General features: G+C 50.6%; 3 protein-coding genes across 3 annotated transcripts; all 3 read left to right on the top strand.

Moving 5' to 3' along the window:
* The first annotated feature begins 4,756 nt into the window (after positions 1-4,756).
* LOC119302571 (kinesin-like protein KIN-7J) lies at positions 4,757-9,888 on the top strand. Its single transcript, XM_037579608.1, has 13 exons — positions 4,757-5,050; positions 5,577-5,770; positions 5,866-5,955; positions 6,056-6,156; positions 6,239-6,352; positions 6,465-6,546; positions 6,667-6,734; positions 6,835-6,900; positions 6,997-7,121; positions 7,196-7,529; positions 7,641-7,757; positions 7,848-8,914; positions 9,009-9,888. The coding sequence occupies exons 2-13, from the start codon at positions 5,590-5,592 to the stop codon at positions 9,310-9,312; spliced, it is 2,649 nt and encodes an 882-aa protein (XP_037435505.1). The 5' UTR covers positions 4,757-5,050; positions 5,577-5,589; the 3' UTR covers positions 9,313-9,888.
* Positions 9,889-10,388: 500 nt separating this feature from the next.
* Positions 10,389-11,071, top strand: LOC119302570 (30S ribosomal protein S31, mitochondrial). The gene has a single exon (XM_037579607.1). The coding sequence runs from the start codon at positions 10,513-10,515 to the stop codon at positions 10,756-10,758; it is 246 nt and encodes an 81-aa protein (XP_037435504.1). The 5' UTR covers positions 10,389-10,512; the 3' UTR covers positions 10,759-11,071.
* Positions 11,072-20,714: 9,643 nt separating this feature from the next.
* LOC119302569 (homeobox-leucine zipper protein HOX6-like) lies at positions 20,715-22,346 on the top strand. The gene is made up of 2 exons (XM_037579606.1): positions 20,715-21,360; positions 21,481-22,346. Exons 1-2 carry the CDS (start codon positions 21,019-21,021, stop codon positions 21,886-21,888), a joined length of 750 nt encoding a protein of 249 aa, XP_037435503.1. The 5' UTR covers positions 20,715-21,018; the 3' UTR covers positions 21,889-22,346.
* Positions 22,347-27,164: the final 4,818 nt, after the last annotated feature.

The following is a 27,164-nucleotide window of genomic DNA, read 5'->3' as shown; positions in this document are numbered from 1 at the left end:
GCCAGTCGCCGATAACTTTAACAAAACATGATCATCTCATACAACAATTTATATCTCATCACGTTTTGACCATATCACATCACAACATGCCCTGCAAAAACAAGTTAGACGTCCTCTACTCTGTTGTTGCAAGTTTTACGTGGCTCCTACGGGCTTCTAGCAAGAACCGTTCTTTCCTATGCATAAAAACCACAATGTGGTATAGTGATTTATTTTTGATCATCAGAAAGAACCCTGTTCATTGAATCTGATTCAACTAAAGTTGGAGAAACAGACACCCACTAGCCACCTGTGTGCGAAGCATGTCGGTAGAACCAGTCTCGCGTAAGCGTACGCGTAATGTCGGTCTGAGCCGCTTCATCCAACAATACCGCTGAATCAAGAATCAACTAGTGACGGCAAGCAATATGTATATACCCGCGCCCACAACTCCTTTGTGTTCTACTCGTGCATATAACATCTACGCATAGACCTGGCTCGGATGCCACTGTTGGGGAACACAGTAATTTCAAAAAAATTCTTACGCACATGCAAGATCCATCTAGGTGATGCATAGCAACGAGAGGGGAGAGTGTTGTCCACGTACCCTCGTAGACCGTAAGCAGAAGCGTTATGACAACGTGGTTGATGTAGTCGTACGTCTTCATGATCCGATCGATCCTAGCACCGAAGGTACGGCACCTCCGCGATCTACACATGTTCAGCTCGATGACGTCCGACGAACTCTAGATCGAGCTGAGTGTCGAGGGAGAGATTTGTCAGCACGACGGTGTGATGACGGTGATGATGAAGTTACCGTCGCAGGGCTTCGCCTAAGCACTACAACGATATGACCGAGGTGGAAATCTGTGGAGGGGGGCACTGCACACGGCGAAGAGATCAACTTGTGTGTCTATGGGGTGCCCCCTCCCCCGTGTATAAAGGAGTGGAGGAGGGGAGGACCAGCCCTCTCCATGGCGCGCCCTAGGGGGAGTCCTACTCCCACCGGTAGTAGGATTCCCCCCTTTCCCTAGTTGGAGTAGGAGAGGAAGGAAGGATGAAAGAGGGAGAAGGAAAGGGGGGGCGTCGCCCCCCCCCTTCCCTAGTCCAATTCGGATCCCAAGGGGGAGGGGGCACGCGGCCTGCCCTGGCTTCCCCTCTCTCTTTCCACTAAGGCCCAATAAGGCCCATATACTCCCCGGAGGGTTCCGGTAACCCTCCGGTACTCCGGTAAATGCCCAAACTCACCCAAAACCATTCCGATGTCCAACCATAGGCTTCCAACATATCGATCTTTATGTCTCGGCCATTTCGAGACTCCTCGTCATGCTCGTGATCACATCCGGGACTCTGAACAACCTTCGGTACATCAAAACACATAAAGTCGTAATACCGATCGTCACCGAACGTTAAGCGCACGGACCCTACGGGTTCGAGAACTATGTAGACATGACCGAGACACATCTCCGGTCAATAACCAATAGTGGAACCTGGATGCTCATAATGGCTCCTACATATTCTATGAAGATCTTTATCGGTCAAACCGCATAACAACATACGTTGTTCCCTTTGTCATCGGTATGTTACTTGCCCGAGATTCGATCGTCGGTATCATCATACCTAGTTCAATCTCGTTACCATCAAGTCTCTTTACTCGTTCCGTAGTGCATCATCCCGCAACTAACTCATTAGTCACATTGCTTGCAAGGCTTATAGTGATGTGCATTACCGAGAGGGACCGGAGATACCTCTCCGACAATCGGAGTGACAAATCCTAATCTCGATCTATGCCAACTCAACAAACACCGTCGGAGACACCTGTAGAGCATCTTTATAATCACCCAGTTACGTTGTGACGTTTGATAGCACACAAGGTGTTCCTCCGGTATTCGGGAGTTGCATAATCTCATAGTCATAGGAACATGTATAAGTCATGAAGAAAGCAATAGCAATAAACTAAACGGTCATAGTGCTAAGCTGACAGATGGGTCTAGTCCATCACATCATTCTCTAATTATGTGATCCCGTTCATCAAATGACAACACATGTCTATGGCTAGGAAACTTAACCATCTTTGATTAATGAGCTAATCAAGTAGAGGCATACTAGGGACACTCTATTTGTCTATGTATTCACACATGTACTAAGTTTCCGGTTAATACAATTCTAGCATGAATAATAAACATTTATCATGATATAAGGAAATATAAATAAAAACTTTATTATTGCCTCTAGGGCATATTTCCTTCATGTCTTTGCCTACATGCGAACATGGGCTAGTACACGTGCCTGGGTTTCAAAAAATAAAATCGTTCTAAACATGGGCCCTAATACTACACGTGCATACTTGGGAGGGGGCCCCTGATGTTTGGGGGCCCAGGGCGGCCGCCCCGTTCGCCCTGCCCCAGGGCCGGCCCTGGGCAGTGGATGCCATTTTGAAGTAGAAAGAAGTTCATTTCTCACCCCCAAATGTGCCTCAATGGACAAATCCCACCCTGAAGTCTAATTAGGTACAATTTTGACCATGAAATCTCCAAAACCGGACAAATTTGCCCCTTGAGCGGTTTTGCTGTAATTTTGCTGGTTTTTGGGGATGACATGGCATTGTTTTCATTGGCTTGGGTTGTAGGGTGAACAGAAGGTGGCCGGCAATGGGCTAGTGTGGCGACGAGCCGGGGCAACTCCATGCGGGAATCAAGTTAGGGGAAGAGAGTGCTTCGGGGAAACTGAGGCAAACAAGGAGGAGTTCGCCCTAGCCTCGCACATTAGGTCGACAAGGACGACAGCGGTGCCATGGATGGTTGCGGCAACCACCGGGGCACAACATCGGGGAGGAATAAACTCAGGGTCGATGAGCTTGTTGGGGAGGTTTCAGCAACGCTGGGAACACCGGGCGAATCTCAAGGGAGGCGGCAGAGGCGTTGGGGGTCCTCAGAGCTAGGGAATCAGGCGTGGCGACAGCAGATCGGAAACGAGGAAGACGACGTTCCCGCTATAATTCAGGGGGCGACTGACACAAATTATGATGGCAGAGTAGGCGAGGGAGGCGTGGCTGAGACGCTTGACATGGCGTTGTGGCTCAAGGTGGCCGGTGGCCGCGTGGGCGGCAACGGCGGCGACGCTGACTGCAGCACATGCGCGTGTGGGGCGCGGGATTCCCGTCGCGAGAGGTGGGGGGAAGGCGAAGGAGGGGCTGGGGCATGTGGGGTGACTTTGTAGCACCTAGGTGGGGAGCATCGACGGCCATGGAGGTCGATGAACGACACAGAGGAGAGAGGGAGAGAGGAAGAAGATGACGTCTTCTCCCAAAACCACCAAAATAATAATAAAACCGCTCTAGGATCATATTTATTCAGTTTTGTTAATTTCAGAGTTAAAACTGTACCAAAATAGACTTCAGAGGGGGTATTTGTCCACCGAGGCACATTTGAGGGTGAAAAATGAACTTCTTTCTTTGAAGTATCTTGCTGCGCGCTATGGCAAGAAGTGAACCGATCCAGGAACACCACCTTGGACCAAAGCCCATTTTGCGCAAGATCTCTAGAAGGAGGAATTAAGGAATTGCCAGGCCCACTGAATCAATCAAATGCTTTAGCGCTTTCTATCCGTTTCATGGTTCAGTAGACCAAACTTAGGCCTCCTTTGGTTTGAAGGAATTTCATAGGAATTCTAGAGGATAGAATTTTTATAGGATTTTTTTTCTTTAGAGTCATTTGTTTCATAGGAATGGATTCCTATTCCTACATAGGATTGGTTCCTATCCTCCACATTTCATAGGAAAATAAAAATGAGCCTAGATTCAATGAAAAAATTTCTTTGATGTCAACCAAATGACATCTCGTTTCCTATTCCTACTCATAGAATTTGAGATACATGTCATCTCATTTCCTAGAAAATTTCTATTTCTACGATAATCTTATCCTATGAATCAAAAAAAGCTTACTGTGCTGTCAAGGCCGGCGCACTCCAGACACGCACGAGTCCCTGATCCCGAAGCGAGCAAGAGAGAGGCTGGCAACCAGACCGAAGGCAAAAAATGCGTGGATTGTCAGGTGCGCGTGTGGCCAGATTTGCGGATTTTGTCTCGACCGATCGGTTTGCGACGGAACGTACAGGAGCCACGAGGGTGAAGAGTGACGCTGACGCCTCTCTCGCTGCGTGTCAACAACCTCTTGAAGCTGACACGAAAAACCGGCGGAGGAAAACACCTCGACATTCCACCTTTGCATTGTACGTACGGGCGTCCACACGTCCCCGTCTGCCTGCCGTTCGTCTTCACTACCAACCTCTGCGCCGTGCAGTGTACATGGACGCTACCCTGAAGCCATGCAGTGGCAGTAAAGCTCCCCACGGACAAGAGCAGCCGCGGCCGGCCGCAGGAGGCGTACCGTGCATGCGCACGGGGCCGGGCATGCAGGAACAGGGAGCATGCATTAAAGCTGCTCCCGTGCCACTCGCCGTCGCCAAGTCCATCGTACGCATGGGGCACCATGAGCACGAGCGGACACATGAGCCACTGTTTCCCATTCAATTTTACCCGACGCGGACACATGATGCAGCACAGATGCATGGCTACCGCTAGTACTCCTACACCACTAGCAGCAGCAAAGGTGCGCGTCGATGGCCACCGCACCGCACGGCCGAACGGTCGGTTATTTTTAGGCGGCCGCGTTTTCCTTTTCCTTTCCTTGTCCGGCAGACAGGGGGTGAATGCCATAGATTCGCGGCACGTACTACGTGAGTACGTCGGTTTAGCTAGCCACCTTCGTTCACATGGCGGACACGCGGGGTCCCTCGTGAGGGAGTAGTACCTCGCAACGGTTGGTTGGCCGGCGCGGCGTCCGAGCCAGCTCCGAGAATCACCCCCTCTTGTTTCCGCGCCCCTCCCCTCCCCTTCCCTCCTCCTTCCTCTTTCTCCTCGCCTCGCCAAGGAGGGGAGGAGGTAGCTAAATTGCCTACGTGCACGCGGAGAGATAGCCCGGGAGCACCTCGCCGGCGGCCGCCGGCCTTGCCGTTTCCCTCTCGCATTGTGCCGCCAGAGCGAGCAAGAGGGCGGCCATTCCTCCCGCAGGTAACCAATGAATTCACCCACCGACCTCTTCCACCTCCGCTGTGAATTGGTTGCCTCGTCTCTTCCAGATGATTTTTGCCCGCATTTTTTGTCGCGGCGCATACATGCGTCCACCTTAGTCTTGGTCCGTTCGTCGCCGTCAGTGGCCAGGAAACGTCACGTCCGTTCAAACATGGCAAGAAACAAAGGGCGCAGCATCCATTCGGCACCGCCCGCTGGCGCGCCGCTTTCGGCCCCTCCCCGAGCTCGCTTCGTACGCACCTAGTACGTGCCAAGCTCCACCGAGAGAAGAAGCTAGGCCGCGCGCGCGTGGCCGACGTCGACCGCTCGCCGACCTCGCGTCGCCTCGCACCGCCGGCGTCCGCCCGTGACCTCGCGCTTTTGGCTTTCGCGCGCGCGCTCTGCGTCCGTCCTGCCCGGGTACGGGCACTACGTGCGCGCGCGGTGACCACGCGAGCGCTAGCCACCGTGCGCTCCTCGCTTCATACATACAGCACGCTGATTTCTGGTGTGCCGTCCGTTCCAGGGAGGGGGCGGAGATGGCGGGCGGGGAGGAGCAGCAGCAGGAGCGGATCCTGGTGTCGGTGCGGCTGCGGCCGGTGAACGCCCGGGAGGCGGAGCGCGGCGACGGCACGGAATGGGAGTGCGCCGGCCCCGCCACGCTCAAGTTCCTCGGCACCATCCCCGAGCGCGCCATGTTCCCGGCCAGCTACACCTACGGTAACATGCGCCCTCCTCCTGCTTAACTCCATGCATCTCAATTGATCTGCCATGGCAGACAATGTTCATTTCCCAATCGACCGTACGTCTTCCAGACCGGGTGTTCGACCCCGAGTGCAGCACCAGGCAGGTGTACGACGAAGGGGCCAAGGAGGTCGCCCTCTCCGTGCTCAGCGGCATCAACTGTACGTGCCAAAGCATCCATCCACACATCCAATCCAATGCTGTAAAATGGTTTGATGTGTACTTTCTGCCTGCTTGCATGCTCTTTGCTTTGCTCTGCAGCGAGCATATTCGCCTACGGGCAGACGAGCAGCGGCAAGACGTACACCATGGTCGGCATCACGGAGCACAGCATGGCCGAAATCTACGCCTACATAGACCAGGTGCATTGTCTGCATGGCTCTGCTGCTCTTGGTCTGCTTTGCCTGCGCTTAACCCGTGCTCTGTTTCGGGTCTTCAATTCAGCATCCCGACAGGGAGTTCATCCTCAAGTTCTCGGCCATGGAGATATACAACGAGGCCGTCATCGACCTCCTCAGCTCCGACGCCACCCCTCTCCGGCTCCTCGACGATCCGGAGGTGAGATAAAACTGCTTTCTAGCTGAAAGTCATTCAACAAAATTCTTTTCTATCAGATTCAGAGTTCATCCTACTCATGGTTGGTGCAACTGTGCTTGAATTGTTCAAGCAGAAAGGAACTGTGGTGGAAAAACTCACCGAGGAGACTCTGAGGGACAAAGGCCATCTCCTGGAGCTCCTTGCTGTGTGTGAAGGTGTGGAGCTGAATCCTTTTTTCTTTCTTTCACTGAATCACCGAAACTGGAAATAGCATATGCGCAGGCGGCTCAACTGGTTCATTACTGCTTTGCTCACTCATTTGTGTTGTGCCGCAGCTCAAAGACAGATCGGGGAGACTGCCTTGAACGAAACGAGTTCCAGGTCTCACCAAATACTCAGGCTGGTAGGTGCCCTTATGGCCTTATCACACTGAACAGCGATCGGTAGTCATTCATGTTCTGCGAGAATTTGCTTGTGTTCTTAGCCTCCTGTGTAAACTGCAGACGGTTGAGAGCTCGGCCAAGCAGTTCCTGGGGAAAGGCAACTCCAGCACCCTTCAGGCTTGCGTGGTATGAAGTGAACACCTTAATTTCTTTCTGTGTTTTAGATTCTTTCGACGATACTACAGTTCCATGCATGGCCTCTGGGCTTCTCCTTCTGCGCAGAATTTCGTCGATCTGGCAGGAAGTGAACGTGCATCACAGACAGCGGCGAGCGGTATGAGGCTAAAGGAGGGCAGCCATATCAATAAGAGTCTTCTTACACTGGGAAAGGTCATTCGCCAGCTCAGGTTTGTTGAATTTCAAGTCATACTTCTTGAAGTACAAGCCCAAGCTCTGACGAAATAGTTGGCTTCTGATGCAGCGGTGGAAGAAACGGCCATATCCCCTACAGAGACTCCAAGCTCACTCGCATACTGCAATCGTCTTTGGGAGGCAACGCGAGGACAGCCATCATCTGCACGATGAGCCCGGCGCACTGCCACGTCGAGCAGTCGAGGAACACACTCTTGTTTGCAAACTGTGCAAAAAATGTAGTCACCAATGCACAAGTAAATGTCGTAATGTCCGACAAGGCATTAGTGAAGCATCTTCAGAGAGAGCTTACGAGGTTGGAGAATGAGCTCAAGTTTCCTGGATCAGCCTCCTTGTCAACTCATGCTGAGGTTCTGAAGGAGAAGGATGAACAGATTAAAAAGGTTTGGTTAGTCTTAGTAAATCACTTTCTAATAATCTTCACATTCATGGTAACTAGCTACATTCACAATAATCACCTTGTTTTAAAAATACATAATGTTATGGATTTCCAGCTGGAAGAACAGCTGAAGGAATTGATGGAGGAAAAAGACACGGTTCAATCAGAACTTGAGAATTTCCGCAAAGTTGCAAGTGATGATCATCTGAATTGTCTTAAAGCAAGGCGATGGGTACTTGCTCTCATGTATAACTGTCATTTTTCTTATCTATTTTTTTTACTTGTGCCTGTAATACCAAACCGGGTAACCTAACTCTGACAGGATGCACATAGTCGATCTTCAGAATCCCTACCACGTAATATGTCTGAAGATGCACTTTCATGTTCAGATACTTATGACCTAGTCGATCAAGATCTATTAATAGATGCACAGCCAGGGCTCTTTCCACGCCGACCCAGTAACCATGTTTTCGACAGAATAGATGAATGCCAAGAAAACTTGGTGGCCTACCCAGATGTGCCAGATGTCTCAGATGAGCACTGCAAGGAAGTACAATGCGTTGAAACTAATGGGCTCAGAGAAAGGATAAGCCAAGAATCCTTTCATGCACAGAAACCAGAAACGCCTGAAAAGGAGAGAAGACCGATGATGGATCAAGCTGAAGATTGTACTGATGAAGAGAAACGTGATGAAAGCATCACAAAGACAGCAGAAAATGCCATCGAGCTATATGCATGCGATTCTGACCCGTCTTTTGAAATTGAAAAACCTAACGTTGATGAGGAACCATTGGCCCTGAAGAGGTGTGTGGTAAGCTCCAGGGACACTGTACTAGCAAGGAGCAGCAGTTGCAAAGCAAGCTTCATGGTAATTCCAAACAGCTGGTTTGATGATTCAACAAGTATGAACATGACAACACCCCCAAGTGAAAATTTCAAGTTTCCTCCGAGAAGGCCAGAGAAGGTAAGGAGGAACCTGTTTCCTGAAAAAGTTGCCTCGGACGCCATCACCGACAACAGCACAGGTAATGCTGAAGAAGAAAGTGCTGCCAATGACACAAGCCGCGTGACTGAAGTGAAGCAGCAAACTGAGCAGAACGATGCATCCCAGCCACAGGAAAACAGGGCGCAAGCTGGCACAGATTCGTCAACGAGCACCACCTTCGAGTCTCCTTCACGGTGGTCCTTTGATTTTCCAAAGAAGCAGCAAGAGATCATCGAGCTGTGGCATGAGTGTCATATCTCCATAGTGCACAGGACTTACTTCTTCCTCCTCTTCAATGGAGACCACACGGATCACATCTACATGGAGGTAGAGCACAGGCGACTGTCCTTCATCAAGAGTTCTTCCATTGCTGATGGTGAGCCGAATGCCACTGTTGCATCAAGGTACTTATCATATGATGATAACGAACACACCTTCAGCTTATCCATAAAACCAATCATAATGAATTGCACAAATTGATTCTTGTTATTGTTGCAGTTTAAAGAGTCTTCGGAATGAGAGGGACATGTTGTACAGGCACATGGTGAGGAAGCTTAGCGGCGCTGAAAAGGAGAGCCTCTACAGCAAGTGGGGGATCGACCGGAGCTCTAAGCAACGAAGGCTGCAGCTATCGCGCCTCATCTGGACACAGACTGACATGGAGCATGTGAGGGAGAGCGCCGAGCTCGTTTCGAAAATGGTCCAACATCTGGAGCGGGGACAGGCCATCAAGGAGATGTTTGGGTTGAGCTTCTCGCTGAATCTACGGTCTGGGAGATCTTTCAGCTGGGGTGGAGCCTAATCCTGGTCTGTGAGACGAGTTGATGACTTGATTACCATGACATGGAGGTAGACGGATACATAGCGCAGCAAGCTGCTCGCCGGGAGAGGAATTCACATCGGCTCCAGATTTGGTCCAGTACAAATGCTTTGCTGACTTATGCAGGTGACTAAATTTTCTGAGGGGGGCTTATGGAAGCTGAACCAACTAGACAAAGGGATGCATGCTAATGATTTTGCACTTAACTGTATGATCTATTTACCTGATCAGTGTATGCATCTATGTATTGTGCCAACAGAAGGACTGCACTGGCTCGCGGTTTCGCTGTAATCATCGTAACTAATATGACCACTTCAAGCTTATAGCTTGTCGTAAATGTACAGTCTATGCTGGATGCTGCGAGCCTGCGAGGCGTACTTGACCGCAATATGGGTTGTGACGGGTAGTGCACCTGTCATTCCCTTTCCTCTTGTCCTCTATACAGCTAACTGGTTGGTGCTGTACTCTACCAAGAATTGCTGAAACCAGTTTGGCAGTTTCTAGTGTCTGTTCCTTACATTGCTTTCACTCATAAATTTTGGACATCGACATTTTCTCTCATTGGTTCAGTACAAACTTAGTGAATACTCCCTCCGTTGAGTCAGTTATTACAAAGTTGAGTCACTTATTTTGGGACGAAGGGAGTATCATAGAAAGAGCATAATATGTAGAACAGTTTTATCAGCTTTCAAAACCTTCCACAAATTGTAAACATTCAACTTAGAAAAGAAGTTCATTCGCAAAAAAAATAACTTGGAAAAGAAGTTCATAACCCGAAATTAGGTTTAGGGTTCTGGGCTTTCTGGCAAACCTCCGGCTCCCGCGACGCGGCGTGTAGAACGGGTGGAGGCTTGTACGACGGCGCGGCGCGGCGGTTTTTCGGGCGGCGGAGCGGCCACACGGACGGCATGCGGCGGCGCGGCGGGGGTTGTTTTCCCCTACGGCGCGGCATCCGATCGGAGCGGAAGCAGACTTTTCCTGTGGGCTTCTTTTCAGTTTCGTTGGGCCTAGAAGAAACAGCTGGGCTTTGGTTAACTCTCTCCGTCTCTCGTGGGCCTTGGAACCCTTCCTCTCACTTCTCCAGTTCTCACCACCTCTCTCCCCTTCCCCTCTCGCGGACGGTTGATCCATAGGCGGCGGCGGCGCTACGCTGCGTTAGGCATCGAGCTCGGCGGCGGAATCATGGCGCTGCGGATGGCGGCGGCTGCGTTCGTGCGGCACCTGGCGCCGGCGCGCCCCCCGGCGCTCCTGGCGGAGGCGGAGGCCGTGACGTGCGGGCGCGGGGACAAGAAGACCAAGCGCGGGAAGCGGTTCAAGGGCTCCTACGGCAACTCGCGGCCGAAGCGGGAGAAGAAGATCGAGCGCATCAAGGACCGCGTCGAGGTGCCCCGCTCCACCCCGTGGCCCCTCCCCTTCAAGCTCATCTGAGCTCAGCGAGCACCCCCACTCGGTTCGTCAGGCTACCTAGGGTTTCACTTTACCCCCTGTCGATTACTGCAACTCTCACCTGTTTTCCTTTAGCTCCACTTCCATGGCTGCGCCTGCGCGACCATGCGTTTTACTTAGTTGTTTCCCAAATTAGGCTGTGTTGGATATGTACTATCGGATCGAATTGCCATGTTACAACCATTTTCGACAGCGCAGTCGCTCTGGATGAAATGGATCGTGTTTCTGTCTCCGTGTTATCTGGATGATGATGATAATAAATCATTGCAAATGAAATTTTATAGTTACGGATTTATACAGTTGTTGACAATACTAGTATGCAATAAGCCAGCTTAGCTTTGATTTTCTTTTTGTACGATTGTTGAAGAGTACCCATTTCTGAGTACTGGTTTCTGTAATGATGCTGGGCTTTGATCAATTTGTACATGAAAAATGCCCAATTAAATGTTTAGGCTGGCAAAAATAGCTGTAGATCGGTTAAAACAACAACAACAACAACAACAACAACAACAACAACAACAACAACAACAACAACAACAAAGCCTTTAGTCCCAAACAAGTTGGGGTAGGCTAGAGGTGAAACCCATAAGATCTCGCGACCAACTCATGGCTCTGGCACATGGATAGCAAGCTTCCATGCACCCCTGTCCATAGCTAGTTCTTTGCAAGATGCTGACTGTTTACTCTGAATTTGATTTTCATGTTGTGATGCTGAAGGTGCAACCTTATTGTCATTAGTGTCCCCATCTTGACTAACTGACAACAATTATAGCTGAACACCATTTTATTGCGTACCTACTACTTAGAAGGTATGGCCTGGGTAATTCATTCCAGTTTCGGTGTTATGGCTTGGAGATTCAGTGATGTTGGCAACTTGCCATTTATGTCATTGCTTTGATCATCCACATGACTTGAATCATTCTGGCATGGCAGAGTTTTAAATTTGCATGTTTCAGTTGCATACTAGAAGGTAGGGCCTGGCGATTCTGTCCAAGTTTCTATGTCATGACTTGAAGATACAATGTTTTTGGCAACTTGCCATTCTTGTCATTGCTTTGAATCATCCAAATGAGTTGAATCACTCTGGCATGGCAGAGTTTTAAAATTGCATGCCTCAGTTGCGTATTTTGTAGAGTTATGCCGCTGTTGTTATTGTTACAGCATGAGCAAAGTATACACAATGTTATGTGTTTTGTGCCACTGGTTTTCTGCTAGCATGTTGGGTGATCTTTGAATAATCAGTAGCCAAATCACATCTTAATGTTGCCTACAATGATGTCCTTTTCTCATCTTGTTTTAAAATTCTGATTTCTTATAAAACTAGTGTTTCCCAAACATGATCACATTACGGTTGCCTTTACGCAACAAGTATTGGAAAATCTTATCTACATAAGGACATATTCGCAAGCATAATGCAGAACTGGTATAGATATACAAGTAGGTTACGAAGAGAGCTAATTACATATGCCCTTTTCAATATCAATTCCAAATGTTAATGACAACATCTCTCTTTTTTTCCTAAAGTTAAATTTGCGATATAAATTCTGTGTGGGACATGCTTTGTTAGCTTTGCCACTGGTTCACCTAAACCATAGCTGAATTTTATGGTTTAAATTGTCTGAAATGTACCTTTTGCCACTGGGTCAAATGAACCATAGATCAGCCCAATGCTAGCTTGACACATGTAGATTGACAGCGAGGCCACTTGGTATTATTTATTTTGCTTCTGTTTTCCCTTGGAAAGTAGTCCAAGCCATCCATGGCGGTGTACTGGCGAGCAGTCAGTTCGGCATATTGAGGATGATGGCGACAAATTGTCACCACCAGTGGATCTTGTGGACACGGCTGGAATTGCTTGGACGTATGCTGATGCTTTGCATAGGTACTTCTCCTGCAATTGTATTTGTTAAGCCTGCTCCTTATCATATGGAGTAGAAGCACCACAACTTGCATCTCTCTTGCATGCTTTTGTGCAAGTTACCTCCTCTCGCTGGATGTGGTCCATCTTTTGTTTCCCTTTGGCCTGCGGCCACTCTCCATGCCCCTGCTTTGGTCCGCTCAAGTTGCCGTCGGGTGATGTATCATGGATCAGTGAGCAGTGCCTGACCATGACAAGTGAGCGACCACACAGATTTCGTGCCAATGACCAGATTTTCGGTTTCTCCCAAGCTTACTGTCTGTAGCACCATTTCTCAGAGCTACGGGAAGCAACCTATGCGATGGTTGGACAGACTGAGATAGTAACACGGCTGACCCTAGGCTCTTCAATACGGGTGTACTGTAATCCGAGGTGAAGGTATCATCTTCAGTCACCCTGTGTGCCTGCTCCAGGATACATCTGTCCTGTACGGTCATCCTTGGGGTCTCTGAGCGCTCCGCATGGCGCTCCGTTGATCTTGATCCCACCAATGGATGGTGTTTATGAGTCGAGAATCATCAGCTGTCCTTGTCGAACCCATACGTCCGGCTGTTTGATATGAGCCCGTGCTGTGGGTGGCTGTTCATGCTTCATTCCTGGGCTTGTCCTGGTCGGGTAAACCACCCCGCACTCCAAGCTTACTTTAATTGAATCTTCAGAAGTAAGTGTTGTTCTTATTATTGTCAATGTATCATACTATGTCATGGTTGAATCTAGCATTGCTTTGCATTGATCGTTGTTCATGACTGGATACCATTGGAGTAGAGTTTGGGACTATAATTCACAGCTTTATATTCTTCATGCACTCCTTATAGCTTACTGGTGACTTAAAACTTGTCCTGTATTGACTTTATAATGGCTGGATTTTGTAACACCAAAATTTTGCGGAATGTTCTCTGGACATTGTTATGTTCTAACTCAACGGCCTTGCTGCTATTTGCAAGATGTTGACTGTTTACTCTGATTTTCTTGTTGTGATTCTGAAGTTGCATTCTTATTGTCATTTGTATCACCATCTTGGCTATTTGAAAACAGTAATAGCTGAAAACTATTTAATTGCATGTACTTAGAGGTAGGGCCTGCCGACTCAGTCCAGTTTTTATGTCATGGCTTGAAGATATAATGTTGTTGGCAACTTACCATTCATGTCATTGCTTTGACCATCCAAAATTTTCTAAATTGCATGTCTCAGTTGCATATTTCTGGTTAAACACATAATGTTGTGTGTTTTGTGCCACTGGTTTTCTGCTAACATGGTGGGTGATCTTTGAATAATCAGTAGCCAAAACACATTAATGCGGTGTCCTTTTCTCACCTTGTTTTAAAATTCTGGCTTCTTATGTGAACTAGTGTTTCCCAAACACGAACACACTACGGTTGTCTTCACGCAACAAGTTTTGGAAAATCTTATCTATGCAAGGACATATCAGCAAGCATAACGCAGAACTGGTATAGATATACGAGTAGGTTATGAACAGAGTTAATTACATATGTCCTTTTCAGTATCAATTCCGAATGTCAATGATAACATCCTTTTCTTGTCTCCAATGGTAACATGGTGAAGTTCCTGTGTGATATGGCTCTACAATTTTCTGAAGTTAAATTTGCGATATAAATTCTGTTTGGGATATACTTTGTTGTCTTTGTCAGTAGGTCACCTAAACCGTAGCTGAATTTGTGGTTTAAATTGTCTGAGATATACTTTTTGTCACTGGGTAAAATGAGCCACAGAATAAGCCCAATGCTAGTTTGACAAATGTGGATTGACAGCACGGGCTGTTGGTATTATTATTTCTGCTTCTGTTCTACCTTGGGGCAGTAGTCCAACTTTATACTAAAGGCTGGAGGAGAAGAACCTTAATAGTAAACCAAGTTTCGAGAACTTCTTAGTGACTTGATTGGTTCCCTTCCCCTAATTTTCACAGGATGGTTCCCGTGAATGTGATCTTGATCACCATTCGATGATATTCTGGATGCTTTTGAGAAGCTTTTCCTATATCAGACTAACCTTACAAAAAATAATCAACTGATTCTTGAGTGTTCAATTCGATTCCATAGCCATCTACGACGGTATAGTGGTGAGCAGCCAGTTGGGCACACCGAGGACGACGACAAATCTTCACGACCGGTGGATCTCTCCAGCGCGGCTGGAGTCGTCTGGACGTTTGATGATGATGGTATGGGCAATTCTGCAGTTTTGTTCGTAAAGTTTGCTTCTTATACTGTACTGTATAGAAAGCATAACTTCTATACATCTCTCTTGCATGCTTTTGTGCAAGTATAGTTATTTCCTCTTGCTGGATGTGGTGCATCTTTTGTTTCCCTTTGGCATGCATGCGGCCACTCCATCTCCATGCCCCTGCTTTGGTCCGCTCAAGTTGCCGTCAGGTGATGGATCATACTTCAGTGAGCAGTGGCTCTGACCATGACAAGTGAGCGACCACACAGACTTCGTGCGGACGACCAGATTCTCCGTTTCTCCCCAAGCTTACTGTCTGTAGCACCATTTCCCAGAGCAACGGGAAGCAGCCTATGCAGGATGTTCGGCCAGACAGACTGATAGTAACACGGCTGACGCTCGACTCTTCAATACGGTATTACTGTAATCCGAGATGAAGGTATCATCTTGAGTCACCCGGACGGAGTGCCTGCCTGCTCCGGGACCGGGATGCATCCGTCCTGTACTGTCATCTGGAGGCAGCCCTTGGGGGCTCTGAGAGCTCCGTTGAGCTTGATCCCACCAATGGATGGCGTATACGAGCCGAGCATCATCAGCTGTCCTCGTCCGTCTGGGACTAGGTGATGTGAGCCCGTGTGCACTGTTTACAGCTCCCCCGGGTGCACTGTATCTGTATGTATGTATGCATACCACAGTAGCAGCACCGAAGCAGATACTACACAGGCAGAGATATTATACTTGTGAGATAAGCAGCAGGCGCTGTAGCGGCGGCATGGCGCGGCCGGCCAATGCCAACGGCGGGTGGTGGATGGATGGCGACGGCCAATGGGGAGGAGAAAGGTGGCGGGCCGGGCCGGACGGATAGACCTGAACGAAGAGGATTAAAGGCGAGAGGCCGCCAAATCCAGACACTGTTGGAGCCACAGTCCCGGCCGGGCCCCTGTGCGGCGGATTCCGGCCGCACTCGGTGGCGGGCCGCGGTACGCCGCGCTGCTGGCCGGCTCCTCGCCGCTCGTTCGCTGCCGTGCCATGCCACTGCCAGAAGAGGACGATGGATCCGTCAGTGTACCGCGCGTGTACACGTACCTACTCTGTACCCTGCTGCTGGCTGGCCCCGCGTCGTCCAACAGTTCGCGCGACGTCGACGCATGCCCCGCGTACAGTCCTCGTGTTTTTTCTTCTCAAGCTTTTCAAGATTCGGTCCAGTCATGAGAAGAAAAAAGGGTTTGAATCCGGTTCCAGCCTATCCCGAGACGCCACCCGTTGTAGTCTCATTTTCACCCCTGCTTGGCGTTTGCTCCTGCGTGGTACAGAGAACAGCTCAGAGATCTCCACGCTCAAGCTAATTAGTAGATATTCTAGGCAGCGATGGAGTATGAAAGAAGGGCGAGAGCTTATCCACGGGTCAACGATGATAAGCGTACGCCAAAGTAACTTGGCGAGACACGGAAACCCGGGGGAGGGAGGGGGTACGTGTGCGAGAGGGATGGACAGGTGACAAGACAGTAACCGGAAAGGAATCAAGACGAGCTAGCAGGGAACAATCGGCACGCACCGGACCGGATGGTTGGAGCAGAGTAGTACTCCTACTTAGGCTTCTTTTGGTTCATAGAATAGGATTATTATAGGAAAGGAATCTTGTAGGAAATGAGATGACATGTATCTTAAATCCTATGAGTAGGAATATGAAACAAGATGTCATTTGGTTGACATTAAAAGAATTTTTTCATTGAGTCTAGGCTTTTTTTTTATTTCCCTATGAAATGTGGAGGATAGGAACCAATTCTATGTAGGAATAGGAATCCATTCCTATGAACCAAAGGGCTTTAAAAGAAAAAATCCTATAAGAATTCTATCCTCTAGACCAAAGGAGGCCCAGTTTAGTTTAGTTTACATGGGATTGGAGAGGAGGGGTCGGTCAGTGGGTGGACCTTGATGAAAGCGTCTGTCAAACTTTGCTGCTGTGCGATCACACACACGCGCCCAAACGGAGCTCGCCAGCGGCGCCAGGAAAGCGGGACACCTGGATTGCATGTGCGCGACCGTGGGAGCCCCTTTTAGAAAACGGAAAACCGTGGAAAGTGTTAGGATAAGCCACCCTTTCTCGTCGCGTTTATCCGTTCCATATATTCCCCCCGTTCGGTACGTCAACCGAACGTGCTGCCGTGTAGTACAGCACGTACATGGGCGCGTGATGCGCGTTGCATATGTACACGTACGTTAGGTATCTCTATAATAACGTAAAACGCCTGCAAACATTTAGGTGGCGTAGACGCGTCCGCGTGTCCAAACACCTGCAAAACGGATAAAAAGTTTGGGAAGGTTTGCATGAGTCCGACCTCTGTTTCGTAGGACTCTCACAAGTCCAGCCCACCCAAAACCCCACGCGGAGCTCGCACATTTGTCCACATCCGCATAACCGCATTGTTTCCGCGCCAAAGCCCATGCATCCCAGCCTCTTCAGCCGATAGCCGCTGCCCTCCATCCTGGTTCCCACCCTTTTCGCCTTCCGGCGCCGCATGGATCCGTCCATATTGTTGCTCGAGCCAAAGAAGGAGGATCCAAAGGTGGGTGCCGGAGCCCTATATGTGTTCGTCATTTGAGCGGATATGCTGTATGTATTGACCATGTCATCTTTTGCCACCCCTCCCGTTTGGTCACGTACTTGAAGTTGGAGAAGAAGAACTTCATCCCCATACATTTGTTGGTAGGAGTTGAATAGGCAACTCAAATGGCTCCTATCCAATGTCAATACTGTCAAGACTGCCAACATCGATAATGAAGACGAAGATGGCGATGCAACTGACCCAACGAAAAGAGAGACGTCCAAGGAGATTATCAAAGGGGGGGGGGGGAGACGAGAAGGGGCGACGACCAAGATGAGAGAGAAGTTCGAGGGCATCATGAACTAGAAGGAGGAGGCATGTGCCAAGCGCCATGACCTCAACGAGAAACAGAAGGAGAAGAGGTTTGGCATCTTGGAGGGGCGGAAAAGAAGATCAACCTTGAAGTGAAAGAGGGTCAAGCTTAAAAAGAAGAAGACCAAGAGCGAAGAAAGAAGGTTGAGCTCGCGGCCGCTTCAGGGGAAACCAAAATGTTGACTATGAAGATAGATGAGTTGAATCCCGATGCAACGAGGATCATGCAAGCGGTCCATGCAAAGATGTTGAAGCGCTTGACGGCAGAGATGGAGGAGCCGGCGGCAGAGTGGTGAAGGAGGGAGTCATGAACAACAGGTCTAGGAGGACAAAATTTGCACGGAGCACTGGACTAGCACTTTTGTGATGGGGCGCTTAGCTTCTGAACATCCACCTTTTTTTGTCATGAAGATTGCATATGTATGCACCTCATCAAATTGCTATTAATCAACATTTATACTATTTATGTACGAATATGGCCAGGCCTGGACGGATGTTTTTCTTTTAGAACTAAGGCTCGCGAAGAGCCCGACTTTGAATTAACAAAGCCATCAACCGGCCAGGAATTACAAACATACACCAAACCACATCGGCCCAACGATACAAGGGAGCACTCTAGGAAGCTGACAACTCAACGCAGCGCACAAGCACGAAAGGAAAATACAACCGAGCCCATAGCTTGTACTAGCCGAAGACAACAGCAAAACTGATAACAAAGGTAGCGACTGGCAGAGCAGGATGAAGACCTGCAGAACAGAGTGTGGGCATGAACTAGGCTGACTCGCAGGATGAAGAAAACCAGGCGTCTTCCTCCTCTCGCGCCGCAGAGGGACCCTTCCCTCTCGCCTTGGATCGAAAGGCATCAAACCAGCGGACCTGAGAAGCGCTCACCCTAGAGCAGAACCGATGGCAACCTCGGAGCCAGGAGCAACCGCAGAGCACTCCACCACGGACAATGAGCACACAACATCCACTATACCGCCGCAACCAAGGACACTAGTAGACTGCCGGAAAGCCACCGGGAGCAGCTGCTGAAGAAGGGCGGCAAGGACATCAAGGAAGACCACATAACGTCGAGGAGTAAGACCCGTCGGCCGTTGAAGAAGAGCACCGGGAGCCCACCGCCGGGGCCGTGTTGCTAATGCTGGGAAGGGGAACCCTATCCCCTACCGCCGGATCGAAGGCGCCGTACCGCCAGCCTTGAGCCAAACACGCCACACCCAGTGGGCACCACCCTTGAGGGGAACGGGGACAATGTCGGCCAAGCAAATCCCGACGAAACCGCCGCCACCAGACAACCAGAGCCGCCCAAAGCTCGGACCTTTGATACACCTCACCCGAACACGAGCCCTCCCCAGGCGGCACCTCCAAGGAGGAGCACGACACGAAACGCGCCGTTGCCGCCCAATCCTAGCCGGATTTTGGGCTTTCACCCGGAAGGGGGAACCAGGGTGGAGAGGGGAGGACCTCGGCGGCACCTCCAGGAAGGAAGAACGGCGCCAAAGGCGTCGCTGCCGCCGGGCCGGACAAGCCAACCAAACGGTTTCCCGTAGTCCCAAGCCTCACCACCGAGCACACATCATCTCCAGATCCGGCGCACAAGACGCAAGCAGCAGGGGACGGCCAGAGGGAGTCAAGGAGGAGGGAGCCAAACCTCAGATCCGGCGAGGAGGGGAAAACTCCGCGCCGCAGCCAGCCCCCGCCGGCGGCTCACCACCCGCGTGGTCGAGCAATCCGGCCAGAATCACCCGCAGCCGGCACCAGCCGAGAGGACGACGCTGCCTCGCCAAACAGGGCCGCCGCCCCAGATCCGAAGTCCTCCGCCATGGACGAAGCGTCAGAGGCCTTGGCGGCACCTTCCCCGGCGTCCGCGGGCAATATCCGGGCGAGACCCTCAGGTGGCGGCGAGGGAGAACGGGGAAAAGGGAGTGGCGGCGCGGGGGGAACCCTAGTCGCCACCCGAGTCGCCCAGAAGGACGATGCGGGGGCAGGTCAAACCTGGACGGATGTTCTAGGCATGATGTTGGATTACCGACTCTCGTATCTGTGTCCACGCACAGATATCTCGTATATGTGTCCACGCACAGATAGAGCGTCCGTTTTACGGCACGGCGTTCGAGGTGCTCTTAGTGCCGTTCAGGAGTTGATGAAGTTGATGTGGAGGAATAAGGCAATCTAGTCTGAAAGAGTGCCGATGATCACGATTCGCGCAAAAAAAAAAAGTACCGATGATCACTGCGATTGTCCAGACACTGCACTAAGGTCAAAAGATCGAGGGCAAGATTTGATGTAAATAGAAGCGGCAGTACCCAAGGCACCCGCGCGCGCTCCGGTGTCGATGCCGCGCGCGCGTTCTCCAGTCCCCACACGTACGGGACACGAGCCGCACATACAGAACCGGCAGCAGCGGGCGGGGCGCCGAGATCACCACGCGCAGGTGCAGTGCACGGTGACTCCGTGCGTCGTGCGTCGTACCACGCCCAGCCCCGGCCGTCGCCGTACCACTGCCTCCGAGGCCCTGGCGGCAGCGTACGGAGCCTAGCAGGGCAGGTGCGTGGCCCGTCACGGCGACGCGACGCCACCGCGATCCGACACGTCCCGCCACCGCGCGATTCCCCGAGTCCCAGCTAACCAACACGCCCCACGCACGCAACTCAAAAAACGCGACGCCACTCCAGAGCACCAACCGTGCGCGCTCTGCTCGCTCGACGTGGCACGTACGCGCCGTGCGGCGTACGTGGCCGCCAGCTTACTAACACACGCCAGGGAGGGATCATGTCAGGAGGAGCAGCTCAGCCTAAACAGGCTAGGTGCGCTCCCAAGTCCTCCCCCCGCCCGGCCCAGCGACAGCGATGCCGGCCGGGCCGTGCGGGGCCGCGCGCCCGATCGGGCTCCATCCATCGCCTAGCTGCACCTACAGCTACAGCTATTGCTATAGAGAGAGAGGAGAGGAGAGACCCGGCTACGCATGCACGCCACCGCGCTCCATTGGCCGCCCCGTTGCCATCACCGCGCCCATCGGCCCATCCTCCGATTAAACTAGTCCATCGCTAGTAGTAAGCAGAATCGATCGATCACAGCAAGCTAGCCTCCCAGCTCGCTCTCGCACACCTGCGATCCGTCGTCCTCCATTAGCTCCTCCTCTTCCCCTTGCCCCTCCAGATCAGGTGCATGACCGCGCGCGCGCTCAGGTGGCCGGCGAGACCTAGCTAGGGAGGTAGGGGGCGATGGAGCAGGGGGAGGAGGACGGGGACTGGATGGTGGAGCCGGCGGCGGGGAAGAAGGGCGGGGCGATGATCGACCGGAAGAAGCGCTTCAGCGAGGAGCAGATCAAGTCGCTCGAGTCCATGTTCGCCACGCAGACAAAGCTGGAGCCCCGGCAGAAGCTGCAGCTGGCCCGGGAGCTCGGCCTGCAGCCGCGCCAGGTCGCCATCTGGTTCCAGAACAAGCGCGCGCGCTGGAAGTCCAAGCAGCTCGAGCGCCAGTACGCCGCGCTCCGCGACGACTACGACGCGCTCCTCTCCAGCTACGACCAGCTCAAGAAGGACAAGCAAGCGCTCCTCAACCAGGTATGTCTCTACTCTACTACGTACCAGGTGTTAGTTTCGCCGTGCTCTCCGGCCGGTGGCGGCGTGCGCCGTGTGCTGGTGGTGCCTGTGGCTAATGCGCGGTCGACGGGTTCCGTGCAGCTGGAGAAGCTGGCGGAGATGCTGCGGGAGCCGGGCGGGGCCAAGTGCGGAGATAATGCCGGCGCGGCCGCCAGGGACGACGAGCGCCTGGCCGTGGCCGGCATGAGCATGAAGGACGAGTTCGTGGACGCCGGCGGGGCCAGCAAGCTCTACTCGGCGTCCGAGGGCTGCGGCGGCAGCGGCAAGCTCTCGCTCTTCGGCGAGGAGGACGACGACGCGGGCCTCTTCCTCCGGCCCTCGCTGCAGCTGCCAACCGCGCACGACGGCGGCTTCACGGCGTCGGGGCCGGCCGAGTACCAGCAGCAATCGCCGTCGTCGTTCCCGTTCCACTCGAGCTGGCCGTCGTCCGCGGCGGAGCAGACCTGCAGCAGCTCCCAATGGTGGGAGTTCGAGTCCCCGAGCGAGTAGTGGTCGGTCAAGCACTCAAGCACCATACAAGGAATCGCCGACGTGATCGGCCATGCAACAAGATCAGTGCTCGTAACACAGAGCACTACCGCCGATCAATCAAATCCGTGGAGAAGACGACGCGATCGATCGATCATATGCAACCGATGGTGGTACGGTGTCAGTGTGTAGTGTACATAGCTCGAAACCCAGGTCTGTCCAGTCCAGGCCAGGCCAGGCAGTCTCCTCCTTCTCAATCAGCAGTCAGTCAGCACGCCATTTTTCTTCACCCTCGTCCTCTTCTTCAATTACTTGCTCTTGTCAATTACCCGCCACACCGTGTAATCCGTCGAAACTACTCACAAAACCAAACTTATAGAGATCGATCTTCAGATGCAAGTGCATGCGACTAGCCAGGCAAATATACATGCATGGCTGTTCATCATGCATGGTGGCCAGTTAATAAGCTTTCTCTCTTCTCTTGCTGTGCATGATCAATTAGTTCCTCGGGACGCAACACAATGATTGCGAGATCATGGCTGACTGGAATATGTAGCGAGCTAGATTGAGGAGAAGCATGTGGGGGAAAGCTAGAGAGGTCCAGGCTGCTGGATCGATCGATCAAGATTCTTTCACGAGCAGGAGAAGGAGAAGGGGAATCGAACAACACACTCATCACTAGCTAGTGACCAGTACAGCACTGCGGTACGGGGTAGTACAGGCCAGGCCAGGGTGGCACAGATCACAGAACGTGCATCCGGCCATTGTTAATTTCAGGCGAATGCATGGCAAGAGACGCGCCGTTTAGATCAGCCAAAAAAATATATCAAAAGGGAGGTCGATCTGTGGCGTACTGTAGCCTGGATTTTGATAACCAATGAACGATCGCTGGGAGAACATGGCAAAACACACGTTTTGGGGGGCAAATAATGTTGTCGTGACAATGGAAATTCTCTTTAGCAAGCATGAAAAATCCATGGAGTTCAGTTTTTTTTTACCAGGATTGTTGTTCTTGCTAAAGGAATTTGCTATTCTAATGACAACATAAATTACCATAAAAAACATTTGATTTGCCATGCTTTTCAGCGAACGTCACACAATAATGTTTTCCTTGCCTTTTTTTTCTTTATAAAAGGAGCCCAAGTGTATATTAGTCAAATACCTGCATTATAAGAAAACCCCTAAAAAGAAATTACAATCCAGTCCTAAGGGAGTCATCTATCCTCCCCTCTCGCACATGCTAATGAGGCTCCGATGTTGCTGGCGCTATAATTCTACACTGACGCGAGAACAAAACAGTAGTGTCCCGCGGGTAGACAAGAACTCAACGGCTCTGACAGCAAATGTCGGGACATCGATCCCGAAGGATCATGGCCCGGAGAAGAATGTGATACTGGGTCAATCACACCTAAACGCCCGCCCTAGCCAACAGAAAACCGAGATCTGCGATGTAGTTGTAGCCGGCTTCATGAAGACACGAGCAACTCCCTGCTTCCGCGGATGAAAAGATAAACTGTCCACCCTATCTCGTCACTATAACGGATGGTACAGCACCGCTGAAACCAGAAACGAAGCCATATGAGACCTTATTGAGCACTGGCATCGCCGGTGCCTAAAGGGTTAAAGCGACGGACAGGGAAGATCTCCGCCCAATCTCCTCATTGGATCCAACAATGCACACATCGCTGTGTCCAAGAAGCTGTAGGAACCATTATTGAACATAGTCGTCATCACTGTTAAAAGAACCGAAGCGGCGGATAAACGATGACCTACATAATGCCCCAAGACAGGTTAACTTCGCTCCCACGAGTAGACTTTTTTTTGAAAAGGTGGTGAGAACCCCGGCCTCTACACCATTACATGCACACAACCATTTCTATTAATTATTATGCATAGTGTAGAACAAAAACAACCATGACCGAATCATTACAAGATATGAAATTGACACCAGCGACTAAGTCGACTTCTTCCGCAGCAACGCCTTCAAGAAAGGATTAAGGTCCTCGCGCCGTCATTGCCATGTCCAACCAGAGAAGGCAAGAACAAGCATTTTCACCCTAATTGCAGATACCAACCAAATCAGCGATTAAGGTCCTCCTAGCTGATGGAAAACCCAAATCGGCGATGTCATTGTAGACGGCTTCATAAAGACACAAGCAACTCCCTACTTCCATGGATGAAAACATAAACATGTCTACCCGATCTCGTCGTTGTAGATGATGCACCGCTGAAACTAGAAATGAAGCCAGATGAGACATCATTGAAAACTGCCATCACCAATGCCTAAAGGTATAAAACGATGGACAACGAAGATCTCCACCCAATATCCTCATTGGATCCAATGATGCACACACCGTTGTGGCCAAGAAGAAGCCGCATGAACACTTATTGAACACAACCGTCATCACCGCTAGAAGAACCAAAGCGGCGGACAAACTAGCTATGACCTACACAATGCCCCTAGATAGGTTAAGTGTAGCTCCCACATGTACATTTCTTTGAAAAGGTGGTTAGAATCCCGGCCTCTACATCATTACGATGCACACAACCTTTTTAATTAATTAATTATTACGTAGAGTGTAGAACAAAGACAACCACGACCAAACCCTTACAAGATATGAAATTGACACCTATGACTAAGTTGACTTCTTCCGCGGCAAAACCTTCAAGAAGGGATTAAGATCCTCGCGGCATCGTCTCCATGTCCAACAAGAGAAGGCATGAACAAGGATTTGCATCCTAATTGCCGATACCAGCCAATTAAGACCAGCACAACAACAATTACATAACGCATTCAACAAGGTAACGTCACAAGTTCGTTGATGTTGAGCCCGACCGATAAAGACCGAGAAAAGAGTTTTCATGCCAGATATGAAGCAGTGTTCCGATTAGTATCTTGATAAAGTATCTTTCGATAGTCGCCCCCATCAGTACTCCGTGCCATGGCCAAACGACACTAGTAGATTGGTGAGATGTCTTCCCACCTAAGAATACAATCACGGCCTTCAGGTGACGCCCATGTCTCGGCGCAGAATTGGCCGCTCCCGAGGGTGGATCGGGCCCTTCCCACATACTCTCACCGAAGGAACCTACAAAGCGGGGAAGAGGAAGAAGACGGTGATCTAACAGTGGGTCAGTGGCGAAGGGGGTAGCAACATAAAAACCCTAGATCACATAGGAGTCGTGAGAGCCAGATGCGGCTGATGAAAAGTGTAATACTGTACAATCTAGTCATGCTTCAATGGAAAAAATAAATCCCATTTGGGTTTTGACAAAAAGAATCTGCAAAGAATTTGGAGATAATGTACGTAGTTACAGAAATCTGTCATGTTTATGTGTTTGCCTCTTGGCATTTTTGGAAGGAGGAAAACAGTTCTTACCAGCAGCTCCGTACATTAGGAAGACGACGTTAGCAAAAAAAAAGGTCGATAGAGGACGCAGGAAAATGACAGAGCCCACTTATTACCAATCCTTGGCTCATCCGAGGTAGAAGTGACTGGGGTTAATTTAGTCAGTAAATTTCCCTTCTTTGACACTTGAGAGCAACGTTTTTTACGTGGTAACAATTCCATTTCTAGTCGACAAGAGGCATCTATGAACCGTGTTGTTTCCTCCAAATCAAAAAGGGCTTGCATTTGTTTGTACTTACTAGTATATCACTTCAATGTGATCACTGACATCAAAAGTTACTGGCAGTAACTAATTTGTACGTACTCGCTGTTTGCTTGGACACTTACGTTTTATTAATTTGTTTATTTATTTGAGAAACGCTTGAACACTCAGCTGACGCGTCAAGTTGGGTTGGTTTTCTTTTCTGGCGACGTATAGGGTCTCTTTCTTTCGTCCTCGGACTGTTGCGTGGGCCTCTCTCCGGACAAAAGAAAGACTGTTGCTGCACAATGACATGCCACTGTTCGACAGTACTGCGACGATTAAAAATTCAGAGAATCCTAGAATAACCAAATCCCAGGGTTATTTGGCTGCACCCCACTAATCTAAGAGCTAATGAAAGCTTGCCCTGCTAATCTGTTGCCAGAATTCTTGCAATAATCTGTCAAAGGTACCTGCTTGCGTCAAAGTTTTGGGTGGTTTCCCCTCCGCTGCATGCATGCATTAGCTGAGCTAGGTCACGGCCGAAATTAAGAAGAATATGCCACGCCGTGCATGCTGATCTGACGACGTACGTACGCCAGCCATGACAGAAGTCCAAAACCCAATCAAATCATCAGAAGAAACAAAAATTTGTGTGTCGTAGTACATGGCACCAGGAGGGCGGACGTACACGGGCACCTGTCGCGTAATCGTGGGGGTGGTTAGCGATGCTCCCATCCGGCCGATACGGGTTCCACTCAAGCGCGACAGCTCATCGGGATCGGGGTCATGGCGCCGGAGGGAGATATTGTAAACCAACGCGTTGCTGTCAAGACCCGAGGGAGGAGAGGCCCATCGCTGAGTGGAAAGGCCAACGCCAACATATATCTAATCGGCGTATAAAATTGCTCCGCCTGGTGACGGATGGAGCCACTTGTACGGCGCGCTGTGGGAGGGGAGAGATTTGCGTTCATCAGCAGATGCCACACGTGGCCTGCTTATCCCGTGTGGGTGTTAACCTTGTACCGCAGATTAGAGTATGGATGGATTCGGTGGGGGTGCTTGCCGAGGCTCTGTCTGAGGGATATGTTACTTTTGTGTCTCAGGTCACTTCTAACCGATCCCTTAAAAGTAAATTCTTAGATCATCTACAACCGGACCTCTTATACCCGTCTCAAACGCCCGGACAGGCCGTCATCCATCGACCGGTCATAAGAAAATGACCGAGCCAAACCTTTCAAACCACAGATAAACATCCGGACTGACCGACATCCCTCATATCCAGCTCAAATATAGAGCTGATATAGGACGGCTCGGGCGCGTCCGCCTGACAGGCCCGACCTGTTGGAAATATGAGCAAATTACTACGAGATTTAATCCGAATGAACACAAGATAAATCATGACAACAATAGCAGAGATTAAACTAATCATATGAACTAGCATAGTAGATGAACAGATCACATCTAGGGCACATACTAGAAACCTGAATTCTACCACGATCTCGAACAGGAAGGATAGAATCGCATACGGAGCACCGCCGGCGTTGACGTTGTCGCCCATGTCGTCGAGGATGAGGTTGCCGAGGTCGGGGAAGAAGTCATCGTTCGCGAAGTCGCCGCTGTCAGAAGTCGCGCGAGTGCGCTCCTCAAAAACCTGATCGCCCCTCTCCCGTACAGGATCACGGGAGGCGGGGTTCCGGAGGCCT

Source organism: Triticum dicoccoides, chromosome 5A (genome assembly GCF_002162155.2).
Source record: "Triticum dicoccoides isolate Atlit2015 ecotype Zavitan chromosome 5A, WEW_v2.0, whole genome shotgun sequence".
Taxonomy (NCBI): Eukaryota; Viridiplantae; Streptophyta; class Magnoliopsida; order Poales; family Poaceae; genus Triticum; species Triticum dicoccoides.
The sequence above is the reverse complement of the archived record's forward strand: the minus strand, read 5'-3'. Positions and strand labels throughout refer to the sequence as shown.